The sequence below is a fragment of the Dromiciops gliroides genome, chromosome 5 (genome assembly GCF_019393635.1).
Source record: "Dromiciops gliroides isolate mDroGli1 chromosome 5, mDroGli1.pri, whole genome shotgun sequence".
Classification (NCBI taxonomy): Eukaryota; Metazoa; Chordata; class Mammalia; order Microbiotheria; family Microbiotheriidae; genus Dromiciops; species Dromiciops gliroides.
Genome location: NC_057865.1, coordinates 197,938,299 through 197,951,917, shown reverse-complemented (window position 1 = coordinate 197,951,917; position 13,619 = coordinate 197,938,299). Strand labels below are relative to the sequence as shown.

At 39.2% G+C, this 13,619-nt stretch overlaps 1 protein-coding gene across 1 annotated transcript; it reads left to right on the top strand.

Annotated features, from left to right (window-relative positions):
- Positions 1–9,648: 9,648 nt before the first annotated feature.
- Positions 9,649–9,981, top strand: LOC122728911 (60S acidic ribosomal protein P1-like). Its single transcript, XM_043967619.1, has one exon. It carries the CDS (start codon positions 9,649–9,651, stop codon positions 9,979–9,981), a length of 333 nt encoding a protein of 110 aa, XP_043823554.1.
- The last annotated feature ends 3,638 nt before the right edge of the window (positions 9,982–13,619 follow it).

Sequence of the window (13,619 nt, the reverse complement as noted above, 5' to 3'; positions counted from 1 at the left end):
TTAAAACATAGTTTTATTATATTAAAACATTACCATTCCCAGCTCTCCAGCCTTCAGCAGGCAAGATTTCACCTCTAGCCATAGTTTGCCAATGCCTAGACTACAGTCCTAGTGCTATTTTGTAATGCGTGGCCTTAAAAGAGAAGGTTGGGGGGTGGCTAGGTGGCGCAGTGGATAAAGCACCAGCCCTGGATTCAGGAGTTCCTGAGTTCAAATCTGGCCTCAGACACTTGACACTTACTGGCTGTGTGACCCTGGGCAAGTCACTTAAGCCCCATTGCCCCACAAAAAAAAAAAGTCTTAAAGTTTGGGGCAGCTAGGTGGCACAGTGGATAAAGCACCGGCCCTGGATTCAGGAGGACCTGAGTTCAAATCTGGCCTCAGACAGTTGACACTTACTAGCTGTGTGACCCTGGGCAAGTCACTTAACCCCCATTGCCCCGCAAAAAAAAAAAAAGAGAGAGAAGGTTGGGGAGGAATGGGGTGGGGAAGGGATACTCAGTATTCTTCTACATGTTGCACTGAAGAGATGGCCCTAGTAAATTGGAGAGGTCTGGAGATGTGCCCTTTCATTGCTTGGGAGCTATGAGGAATGGCAAAAGACTGGATGAAGAATGGCAAAAGAACTTGCATGTATGCTTACACCTCACCTCCACACCTGCTTTCAACTGGCAAGGTGCCAAGACAAAATTGGTGAGTCGGAGACCCAGATTTAAGGCTATGATTCTTAGGATTTACATATATTTTAAGAATTGATGGTAGTTCATTCAATTGTCTCTATTATTTGTATCTCCCTTTTTAAATAAAACTTTCTTCTGTAATACTTTGCTTCTCCCCAAAAGTACAACCAGGTCCTTTGTTTATGAGAAACCAAAAGGTCACATATAAATATAGGAAACTGAGCCCCAGGGAAGTTCAGTAGCATGGCTGCTGGTAAGAGACCAACACAGAAGCCTATAATTCCTTATGGCCACTGGCTCCTCCACAGTCAAATATTTAAATGATTCAGATATTCACTAAACATGTAACCTTCTTTGCTGTTGGCATAACCACCTCAATGAGAGGAGAGCATTGTTCAACATTGATGCCTGCTGCTTAAACAACTGTTATTAGGGCTTCTCTTGACCCAAGCCTAGTCTACCTGCAGGGTTTTTCTCTGTACTTCTGGCCAGCCTCAGGCAAATTTGTAAAGTGGATGATCTAATGACTTATGTAGACTGGACATCATTATAGGGCCTTCCTTTGGGTAGAAAAGTTGTGTTTCAATGAGGCTCCTTCAAAATATAAATTGAACTATGCCAAAATGTTAGTAGGAAGTACCTGCTAATACAGTGGTATGAATAAGTTTATCAGATTAGTCAGTTGTCACTTCAGAAAAGAAAGGGATGGATCCTGAGGGCATGGGAGGATGGTACACAGAGAAGGTAAGTTTTGATGGAAGGTAAGCAAAAAATACTGGATTTGGAGTCAGATGAAATGGATTCAAGTCTTCCCTTTCTCAATTACTACCTATGTGACCTGGGAGCAAGTTCACTTAACCTTTCTGGGCTTTAGGTTCCCCATCTATAAAATGAAGAGGTTAGACTAGATGTCCTTGAAGATTCACTTCCACCTCTGCTTCCTTCCACCTATATCAGTCTATGATCTCATGATTCCATGAAAGGTCTGGAGCCAAGAATGCTTTCTAGAGAGGTCAGATCTTCATGAAGCACCTGGGCAGTGAGGAGGCAAGGTGAGATCATGTAGGTGAGATATCTAGGCATAACAAGTACAGAGTAGAAAGGCACACAATTAAGGGAAAGGAGCAAAGGAAATGAACTTCGGTATACTGTCCTAATATTTTACCTAAAAGAATCAGAAAGTCCGACCTTCTAAGTCTAGGTACACACTGGATTTTTCTTCTTCCTCTCCTCTTTCTCTCTTTACACTGTTTTTATCTCTGTCTCCTGATTCTCTCTCTCTCTCTCTCTCTCTCTCTCTCTCTCTTCATCTTTTCCTTTCTGTCTTTCTCATTGTCTCTGTCTCTTTGTTTGTCTTTTCCTCCCACTATCTGTCTCTGTCTCTCTCTTTTCCTCTCACTATTTCTCTGTTTCTTTGTCTCTATCTCTCATATACATATACACAAGCACACATGTATGCACACACACACACACACACACACACACACACACACATACACACACACACCCTATCCTCAAGCCATCCTTTTAAAAATTAATAAGCAGGAGCAGCCAGGTGACGCAGTGGATAAAAGCACCTGAGTTCAAATCCAGCCTCAGACACTTAATACTTACTAGCTGTGTGACCCTGGGCAAATCACTTAACCCCAATTGCCTCACAAAAATAAATAAATAAAATAAAAGGATTGCTTGAGTAGAGAAGGGAGAAGAAAATATTTGGACATGGAGGTGATAAAAAAGATATCAATAAAAATTATTTTTATAAAAGGAGGTTGGACTAAATGATCTCTAAGGATCATTCTGGCTCTAAAGTCTCTACCTAAGACTTAATGAAGGTGACACAGCTAATCAGAAGCAGAGCTGAGACTTGAATCCAATTGTCCTGACTCCCAGCCCAGTGTTCTTTCCACCATACCACATTCCCTTGAACGATATTTTTTTGGAAGAGGACAGAAATGAACTGTTCTAGTCCAGGAATTTCCTTCCTGTCTCTCTCCTTCTCCATTCTGAGTGTCCATTCTTACAATGTCCTCAGTGGGTGGAGGTACAGAACAAACAGACCTTTGAATATTTACTTTCTGGGACTCCACCAAAGTATCTTAACACCTGCTCTGCCTCCCACATCCTCAAGAATATTTACCAAATTAAATAGCTGGCACTGGGGCTAGGAGGATTACAGTTTTGTTCAATCCGGGAAAGGAAGTGCAATCCAAAGAAAGACATGCCAACATGTAGAGTGTTCATCTTTCTTTCTCATGACCTGGAGCCAAACATAAGCATATCTGGGTTGGATGAGGAGCGTAATTTTCTGTGAGACCCAGGAAGCCATCAGCCGATGCAACTCCATTATCTTAATACCTAAAGAAACTATGATTTCATCACTGTAAACACCCTGTACACTGATGCAGAACAAAACTATGGTAGATGGTTTCATGAATTATTGGGACCAAAAACAAACAAAAAAACCCAAACCAACAAAGCAAAAACAACAATTCATCACCTAATGATTAAACTTCTGGTGATGAGCCTGTCAAAATATGGAAGCTAATTCTCAAAAGAGAACAAAAACAAACATTTTTTCACTGCCTACTAGTTGCACTATGGTAGGTTCTGGTGGTACAAAAAACAAAACATTCTTTAATCTCAAGGAACTTATATTCTAGTTGTTGGTGAGGGGGATAAGATATGACATCTATATAATTAAATTAAAAGTATATACAAAAGAATATGAAGTAATATCCAGGGGAAGAGATTCTTTTGTTTGTTTGTTTGTTTTGTTTTGTTTGTTTTTGGTTTTTTTGCAGGGCAATGGGGGTTAAGTGACTTGCCCAGGGTCACACAGCTAGTAAGTGTTAAGTGTCTGAGGTCGGATTTGAACTCAGGTACTCCTGAATCCAGGGCCGGTGCTTTAACCACTGCGCCATCTAGCTGCCCCCAGAAGAGATTCTTAATATAAGGTATTACCACTTTCCCAAATGGACATTATTTTTGTGTTGGAAAAGCATCCTGAGTTAGAAAAGCAGTTAGAAAAACTGCCCCTCAGAATAACATACACACTCAATTGGGTGGAGTAATCTATCTAACCCTGCAGGAAAGTCGAAGGGGAAGGGGATAAGGAGGGAGGGGTGAAAGAAGGGAGGGCAGACTGAGGGAGGGAGCAGTCAGGAGCAAATCACTTTTGAGGAGGGATAGGGTGAAAGAAAATAGAAAATAGAGTAAATATCATGGGGAAGGGAAGAGGATGGAGGGAAACAGTAAACAATAGCAACTGAAAAAAATTTTGAAGCAGAGGCAAGAGTAATGTAAGATGATGATGATGATTGATGGGTGGATTGATGATGATTGGATGAAGATGGGGATTGACTGATGACAATGAGGATGGATTTATGATGATGAGAATGGATTGATGATGACGACGATAAACTGTATGGTACCTTGCTGGTCTATTATGAAGAAAATTCTTTGTCATGTATAAGGTACTATATAAATGTTATCTATTACTGTTCTTGCAAGAATCAACCTCATGGGTTTATTGTAAGGAAATCTCTCTTTAAAGTACTATATAAATATAGTTTACTATTTTAAAAAATGATGAGCAGGATGCTATAAGAAAAACCCGGAAAGACCTACATGCGCTGATGCAACATGAAATGAACTGTATACAAAATAACAGCAATACTGTAAGATGATCTGCTGTGAATGACTTGCTTATTTTCAGCAATGCAATGATCCAAGACAACTCTGAAGGTCCTATGAAAAATGCAGTACATCTACAGAGAGAGAACCAATGGTGTCTGAATACAGATTGAAGCATAATTTTTGTTTGTTTGTTTGTTAGTTCCTTTATCTGAAGTTCTGTTTTCTTTCACAACCTGGCTAATGTGAAAATGTTTTGTATGACTGCTCATGGATAGCTTATATTGAATTGCTTGAGTTCTTGGGGGTGAGGGAGGGAGGGAGGAAGAGAATTTGGAACACAAATTTTTTTTAATTGATATCAAAATTTGTATTTACATGTAATTTGGGAAAATAAGACATAATGGGAGAATTAAAAAAGAAAAAAAAACATTTAAAAGAAAAGAAAAACTGCCCCTCAGACAAACTGTACAGAGAGGAGCTACTTGGAAAAAAGCTTAAGGGCATAATTGCTATCAGAAGATGGGGGTGGCCAGAGTTCATGCTTATCTATTAGATTGTTTGCTTTTGACTTTTTTAGGGTTTTGAAGGAAGTAACTGAGAAACTCTAAATCAAAGAATTGCTAAAGGATTATGGGGGGAATTATATATTGTTTGTGTAAGGGAATGTTTGCTGTCCATATGGATATCATCTATCTACTACACAATTTTGCCTGAGGGTGACTAGAGATGCAGAGAAACTCTGCAGGTAGACCAGGATTGAATCAAGAAGCAGCCTAATAACAGATATCTAAGGAGCAGGCACGAATATTGAACAATGGTTCCCTTATTGAAGTGATTATGCCAATAGCAAAAAGGTCATATGTTTAGAGTGGAAATAATAATAATAAAATTTGTATAGCAGTGCCAAGAATTGTGCAAATATTATCTCATTTGATCCTCAAATAACCCTGGGAAATAGATGTTATTATTATCCTTATTTTATAGGTGGGGAAGGTAAGACAAAGAGTCATAAAGTGACTTGTACAGGGACACACAGGCAATTTGGTGTCTAAATCTGGATTTGAGCTCAGGTCTTCCTGACCTCAGGCCTGGCACTGTATCCACTGCACCATAAAGCTGCCTGATATTCCATTCAGGATTTCCTGAATCATCTATATATTTGAGTAGGAATAAGCCATTGTGTATAGAAAATATAGGCTCCAATCATGGTTGTCTCTTACTAGCTATGTAGCAGGCATGGTACTGAACCAGGTCTTCCTGACTTTAGGTCCAGCACTATATCCACTGTACCACCTAGCTGCCTCACCATCCTCCCAGGCACTCAGGCTCACAATCAAGGATTCATCTTCAATTCTCTAATCTCTAATCTCCCATATCCAATCTCTTGGCAAATTCTGTTCATTCTATTTTTGAAACATCTCTCATCTTCTTCTCTCCTTTGATACCTATCCCCATGCAGGTCCTCATCACTTTATGCCTGGACCAGTGCAGTTACCTGAAGATTGGTCTGTCTGCCACAAGTCTGTCCCCACTTCAGTCCATCCTCCACTCAACTATCAAAGTGACCTTCGCAACAGCACATATCTGACCATGTCAGTTTTGTATTTGGTAAGCTCCAATGACTCCCTATTACTTTCAGAATCAATTGTGAAATCTTCTGCTTGGATTTTAATTCCCTTCTTAACTTTCTACCTTTCCAGTTTTCTTACACTTTCCTTACTTTAAACCACTCCCTCCCCCACATACTCTGTCTTTCAGTGACACCAACTTCCTTACTAAAAATTCTACAAGTTATATGTGAAAGAGTGCATTACATACATGAAGGACCACTTTACAAAGGCCCACAGGTGAGAGATGGACTTGCATTTACAGTAAATGACAGATTAATTATATTGGAATAGAGAATTCATGAAAAGGAAATTTTTTAAAAACTAAGACTGGAAATGTGAGTGGAAGCCAGATTCTTGAGATCTCTAAATATTAGGTTGATTGAAAGAATCCACCGATCACCTCCAGAAAGAGATCCCAAAAGGAAAACTTCCAGGAATATTATAGTCAAATTCCAGAGATCCCAGGTCAAGGAGAAAATATTGTAAGCAGCTAGAAGAAAGGAATTCAAATACTGTGGAGCTACAGTAAGGATAGCACAAGATCTAGCAGCATCTACATGAAAAGACTGGAGGGCATGGAATATGATATTCTGGAGGGTAAAGGAACTGGGACTAAAACCAAGAATCACATACCCAGCAAAACTGTGTATAATCTTTCAGGGAGGGAAATGGGACTTCAATGAAAAAGAGAACTTTCAGACATTTGTGATGAAAAGACCTGAACTTGAATAGAGAATTTGATTTTCAAATACAAAACCCTAGAGAAGCACAAAAAGGTAAACAGGAAAAAGAAATCATGAGGGATATTAAAAGGTTAAACTGTTTACATTCCTACATGGGAAGATAATACTTCTAACTCCTAAGAATTTTCTCAGTATTAGGGCAGCTGAAAGGACTATACTTAGATAGAGGGCACAGGTGTGAATTGAATATGAAGGGATGATATCTGTAAAGCATTTATTTTTTGTTTATCCTTGTTTTTTTGTGGGGCAGGCAGGGTGGGATGTCTTATGTCTGGGGCTGAATTTGGGCTCAGGGCCTCCTGGGTCCAGGGCTGGGGCTTTGTCCACTGTGTCACCTAGTTGACCCATGATGACATCTTTAAAATAAAGTTAAGGGGTAAGAGGAATGCACTGGAAGAAAGGGAAAGGGAGAGGTGGACTGGGGGAAAGTAGCTCAGATAAAAGAAACAAGAAAAAGCTTATGAAGTGGAGGGGAAGATGGGGAAGGAGTGGGGGAGTGAGCAAACCTTACTCTTATCAGAATAGGCCCAAAGAGGGAATAACATACACACTCAAGTGGGTATAGTAATATATTTTGCCCTGAGGGAAAGTGGGAGGGGAAAGGAAGAAGTAGGGAGGAGAAGGAAGGGAGGACAGATTGTGAGAGGGAGCAGTAAAAAGCAAAACAATTTCGAGGAGGGATAGGGTGAAGGAAGATAGAAAGTAGAGTAAATATCAAGGGGAGGGAATAGGATGGAGGGTAATACAGTTAGCAATAGTAATTGCGAAAGAAATGATGAACAGAATGATATCAGAAAGATGCATGAAAAAATGCAAACCATCAACAGATGAACTGATTGTATCTGAATACAGAGTGAAGTATAATTTTATTTGTTAGCTCCTCTTTCTAAAGTTATTTTGTCTATTTTCTTTCACAACCTGACTAATGTGAAGATGTTTTGCATAACTGCATATGTATGACTTAAACTGAATTGCTTGATTTCATAGGGAGGGCTGAGGAGGGACGGAGGAAGAAAATTTAGAACACGAAGTTTTAAAAATCAATGTGGAGGGCAGCTAGGTGGCGCAGTGGTTAAAGCACCAGCCCTGGATTCAGGAGGACCTGAGTTCAAATCCGGCCTCAGACGCTTGACACTTACTAGCTGTGTGACCCTGGGCAAGTCACTTAACCCTCATTGCCCCACCAAAAAAAAAAAAATCAATGTGAAAAAAATATTAGGTTAAGAAATTTTTATTAATCCTAGAGGAAATGGCAAGTCATTGAAGATACAAGAATGGGAAAAGGGTAACAAAAGGGCTGACATGGTTAAATCTGAGCTTCAGAAATATCAATTTGGTATCTATTTAGAAGATCAGGGGCAGCTAGGTGGTGCAGTGGATAGAGCACTGGCTGTGGATTCAGGAGGACCTGAGTTCAAATCCAGCCTCAGACACTTAACACTTACTAGCTGTGTGATCCTGGGCAAGTCACTTAACCCCAATTGCCTCAAAAAAAAAAAAGAAGAAGAAGATCAATTGAAGAGAAAAGAGAATTGAAAAAGGAGATCAATTAAGAGACTATTGCAATAGTCTAGGTGAGAGATAAGGACCTGAACTAAAGAAGAGATTTTATAGAGTGAAGAGGTGACAATATGCATGATATCTTAGAAATAGGATCCTCAAGACTTGGCAATTTGAGCACCTATCTAGGGCAAACAGAAGACTCAGGTTAAGGATAATAATGATTTCATGAAACTAGGTAGATGGAAGAGTGGTGGTGTCCTCAAAAGAAATAGGTAAGTTTGGAGGAGGGATGGATTTGAGGGCAAACAATAATAAATTTCATTTGGGACATGTTAATTTTGAGATGCCTATGGAACATCCAGGTAAAGATACCCAGTAGGCAGCTGAGAAAATGGTACTGGAGTTCACGAGAGATATTTAAGAGGACTGTGAGTATGTTATCTGACCTAAACCCAAAAGAGCTCCATACTGGTAGTACCTACCATATGCTTTGCTTTGTAGCACAACATCAAGTCCATGTCATGAAGAGGCATTAATCCTTTAATGGATGTGGTATTTATGAGATGAAAAGAATATGGTTTAAGAAACCCAAAGCCATGAGGAAAAAAAAAACCTTGAAAGAAAGTTGAAATTCTAAAAATTAAGAAATTCTGTTGGGTCCAGAGGACCGAGGAACTTCTCATCCTTTTTCTCTACCCTTTGCTCTGCACCCATGCATATGGTCTAGACCCATTTCAGTCCCAGGGAGCCTGACCACTTTGAAGAAGAATCAGACTCTTTTTCTCCTGAATTTATCTCCCAGTATATTTGCTCTGCCTATACTGATGTTCTTAAGGAGATGTCCATCCAAATGATTGGCATCATCTGGGTGATAGTCATTCTTCATTCCCTTGACCTTTCCTGTGTGGATGGCTAGGCTGATCTCTTCTAAATGACTAAAAATTTCATTAAGCAAACAATGTTTTGTCTCAGGATCTATACAATCAATACAAATGTCAGCTACAAACAGGGGCATTTAAAGAACCTCAACATCTATGGGGAATTTCTCTTCTATCCAAACTTTATGTGAACATCTTAGCTAAACTTTCCAGTATAAGTTTCACTGTTTCATGCCTTTTATGATGTGAATATTTAAAGAATTATGGAGTACATGAATCTCTATGTCTGCCACTATGGGGAATATAGGGCTTTAACAAAAATGAGAGACATCTTCTTGGAAGAGAGTCTTTTTGACTGCATTTTACATTTGCATTTACATTTCTACAGCTAAATACTTTTCTCTCTTTTTTTGTTTGTATTTAAAAACTTAATTCCTATTATATAATACTTGTTTTAAAAGTATCTATGCTCTCTTCAGTTGTCTGTAAGGTGCTCTGTTCTTCTTCAGAAGCTAAGGCTGCATTGGGGTGAATCCTTACTCCAGCCGGAGACTAGCACCACTACAAACCAGTCTCTCCTCATCCATCTCCCAAAATGGCCGTCTCCGAGCTTGCTTGCATCTACTCTGCTCTCATTCTTCACGATGATGAGGATAAAATTAATGCCCTCATTAAAGCAGCAGGTGTAAATGTTGAACCATTCTGGTCTAGATTATTTGCAAAGGCCCTGAACAATGTAAACATTGCAAGGCTCATCTGCACTGTAGGAGTTGGTGGACCTGCCCCAGCAGCTGGTGGTGCTGCCCCTGCTGGAGGTGCTGCTCCTGCTAGCACAGCTGCCCCAACTAAGGAGAAGAAGAAAGAGGAAGCAAAAAAAGAAGAATCCGAGGAGTCTAATGATGACATGGGCTTTGATCTGTTTGACTAATTTTTTTTTGAAACATTAAATAAAAAGCTTAACTTTAAAAAAGTATCTATTAAATCTAACACAATCAATGCTATCCTTCTTGTCCATTCCCAATCTGAACTTTGTTCCTCTCTCTTCCGTGCATTTTTGTGTGTGTTTTAGTGATGTTCTTTTCTTTCTTTTTTTGACATCATTATCACAACCCACCTAGTTGTCCTTCCATAATTCCCTCCTCTCCTCCCCAAAAAAGCCATTTTATCAAATAAGTATAGTTAAGCTAAAAACATTCATATTTTGACTGTCTGAAAAAAAGTTTCATTCTGTACCCCTAGACCATGACCTCTCTGATAAGAGGTGAGAGGCTTGCTTCATCATCAGGCTTCTAGAGTCATGACAGGTCTTTCAAAGTTGTTTTCCTTTATAATAATGTAGCAAACTGCTTAAAGTTGTTCTCCTGATTCTGCTCACTATACTCTGAATCAGTTTATACAAGTCTTCTCAGGTTTTTAATCTATCCTTTCATCATGACTCTCCTCATTCCATTAATTCTAACACTTTGTAATCAGCAGTCAACCCCCATTCCCTTTCTTCTACTATCTTATTCTTTATTCCCATTCCCCTCAACCCATATCCAATGTCTCACCCCAAATTATCTACCTTTTCTACTCTGGAATGCTTATTCCATAGGTAACAAATCTGCTTTTGTTTTAAATCTTTTCATTTCCTACTTTCCATCTTCTGACCTGGCTTCTTCCTGAAATCTCCCTGGCTTCCCTTTCTAGCACTGGCTGCACTTTCACTCATCCCCTCTGACTCAATGGTCAAGATGGGGAAATTGGAATAGTACTCACTCCCCATTGCCACTTCAAGGTTCTCCCCTTACCACCACCACTCAGTAACCTCTTCACCTTTGAGGTTCACTCAATCTTTATCTCCCACTCACTCAAAATCATTTTTATTGAGTTTAGTACCTGATTCACAATCTTCCTTTCCTCCCCCACTCCTGTTCTCATAAACTAAGGGATACATACATACATAGATACACACGACCATATGTCTATATGTCTATATTTTGTATATACATATAAAACATAGATCATATGTGCATGAATACAAGACAGATAGATGGATGATAGATAGATGGAAGGATAGAAAAATAGATAGATACTTCCTCAAATACCCTAACCTACCAGTTTCACATGACCTCATCTCAGCCACATACAAAATGGTCATACCCTTGATCTTCCCATCACTCACAAATATACCACTTCAAATAGAAGTCATTTCAGGAACCCAGGGTACCCAGAGAAAGACAAAGCAGACATCCACCCCCCCCAGAAGACAGAGACTGGCCCAGGCACAAAGCCCAAAGTCAGGAACTAAAGCTGGAAAGGAAAACTCCAGACAGTATCAAAGATCCTTCAGCTTTCTGATGTTTCATCTGGGCATAATCATTTCTGGGTTCTTATTCTATCTCCTAGTGACACCAGTGCTGGCCTCAAACTGTCTTTGTTTCCTTCTCCTTGAATGATACCCAACCATGGTTTGGCCCTTATATGTGTTTTAATATAACGTCAGCCATCTTGTTGGTTTCAGGCCTCTTGGAGGGCCCCTAGCATGTGGGTCACTCAGGTACTGTGCTAGCTACTGTCTCTTGCCAAAGCTCTTCACTCTTCAGGACTTTTAGAGGGCTACAATACATGCATGCACTGACTGGTCTAGATTTCCTATTCAATGAGGGCCCAGATCTTGCTGGTTTCGGGCCTTGTTCACCACAGCTAACACTGGTTTCTGCTTCCTTTGTCACACTCTCTTTGTGAGAACCCACAAGCTTCTGACCATCTTGGGATGTCTGGTAGGGGACAGAAAAATTTATTGGGGTTTCTCTTTGGTCTTTTATGTCTTTTGTAACTTTATACCCTTTATGTCTTTGCACTGGTGTTTGCTGGGAGAGCTGGCATTTTCTAGGACTTTTCATGTCAGAATCTTAACCAGAAATCTCCAATACTCTTTTTAGAATCAACAAACATTAAATACAATGAGTTCTTATGTTCACTACTCTTCTTGGTTAATTACACTTCTTGGGTCACTTGAAGCTAGAAAAGAAGACAGTGCTAACTCAGTGCCTGGTAGTATCAAGGCAATACAATAGCAGTGAGCATTCCCATCTTTCTCCATTACCTTGCCCCAAGCTGCCATGGAAGCTATTTTATTTTATTTTGATAGAAGCCCTTTCTTAACAGATTTGCATCTTCAGCAAACAATTTGATATGCCATTCACCTAAACCTAGTCTCATTCCTACAATGCTTGAGCTCTCTAAACATTTATGTACTATTCATGAAATTGTCAACATTTAAAATCAAAAGCTTCTGACAATATGGAACAAGACAGCCTATCTTTTCAATACAATAAGCTGTAGGTCAATAGGTCCCTTCTGACTGGGCCTTTGGTTAGCTTGGAGCCAGCCACACATAATCCAGCTGAAATAGCTCCTATTTATGCAGCACAAAAAGCTGATATATTTGATTCCCACAACTACCCTGTGAGGCAGATCTTGCCATTATCTCCAACCAGAAGAAACAGATTTAGAGAGATGAATTGTTAAGGGTAACATAGATAATATTTGAGACAGGAATTGAATTTACTTCATCATGACTCCAAGTCCAGCCACTTGATTCATTATGGACACATTCTTACAGAATAATCTCAAATATACAACTGTTACATAGCCAAGGTTTCAGAGGATCGTAGTCACTTAAAAGGTGATCTACTTATTTATTACTTAACTAATGAGCTCAACCTATGAAAACAAAAGAGTAAGAGTAGTCTCTCTAACAATATTTCTTAAATATCTATAGTAGAAAGTTTCCAAAATGGGAGGTCAGGGACTTTTAGTTGTGAGGATTGGCAGCACAGTCAAGTATTTAGACTTGGTATGGAATAAACATGTGCAGCATGGTGTTGACAATTCTGTATAAACCTAACTAGGTCCTTCTCCAGTGTTTGCTCTTGTAGTTGTACCTGATTGTCTTACCAGTTTTCATTTGAATCAGTTGAAGAGTGGAACAATTTTGCTTTGCTTCTTTGTAAGAAACCTCTTGATTTTGAAAGTCTTATGAGAAGACATGATGAGGAAATCCCAGTGGCAGGACAAATAAAACAGCCATGGAAAGTTGTTAATTCAATCTCTATCTACTTCCTGGTCCAATTTCACAGGAAAATAAAAAGGTGGATGGAAGTAGACAAACAATCGTGCCTACCAACACAAAGGAAGAGAGCTATTATTCATTCACAGCATAAACATATTCAAAAACATAAACATAAACAACCATAAATAAATATGCACAAACAAAATAAAAACAAAAATAAACATAAAACAGACATTAAATTCATAAACATAAAAATTCAAATAATTCATAAACAATTAATTCACAAACAGGTTATAGCCAATACATTTTGGCCCACTGTCCTAAACCAGGTTGCTATACCTCCCTCCTCAGGGGTAATAATCTAAAGAGTTTAGGGATGTCTTCTCTACTTCCATTGGCTCTAGCTCTGACCCCTGTATTTCCCTTGCTGTTAGATTCCTGTAAATAGTGTTTCAATTCCTTTTATTTTTTTATTATTTTTGCTGGGCAATGAGGGTTAAGTGACTTGC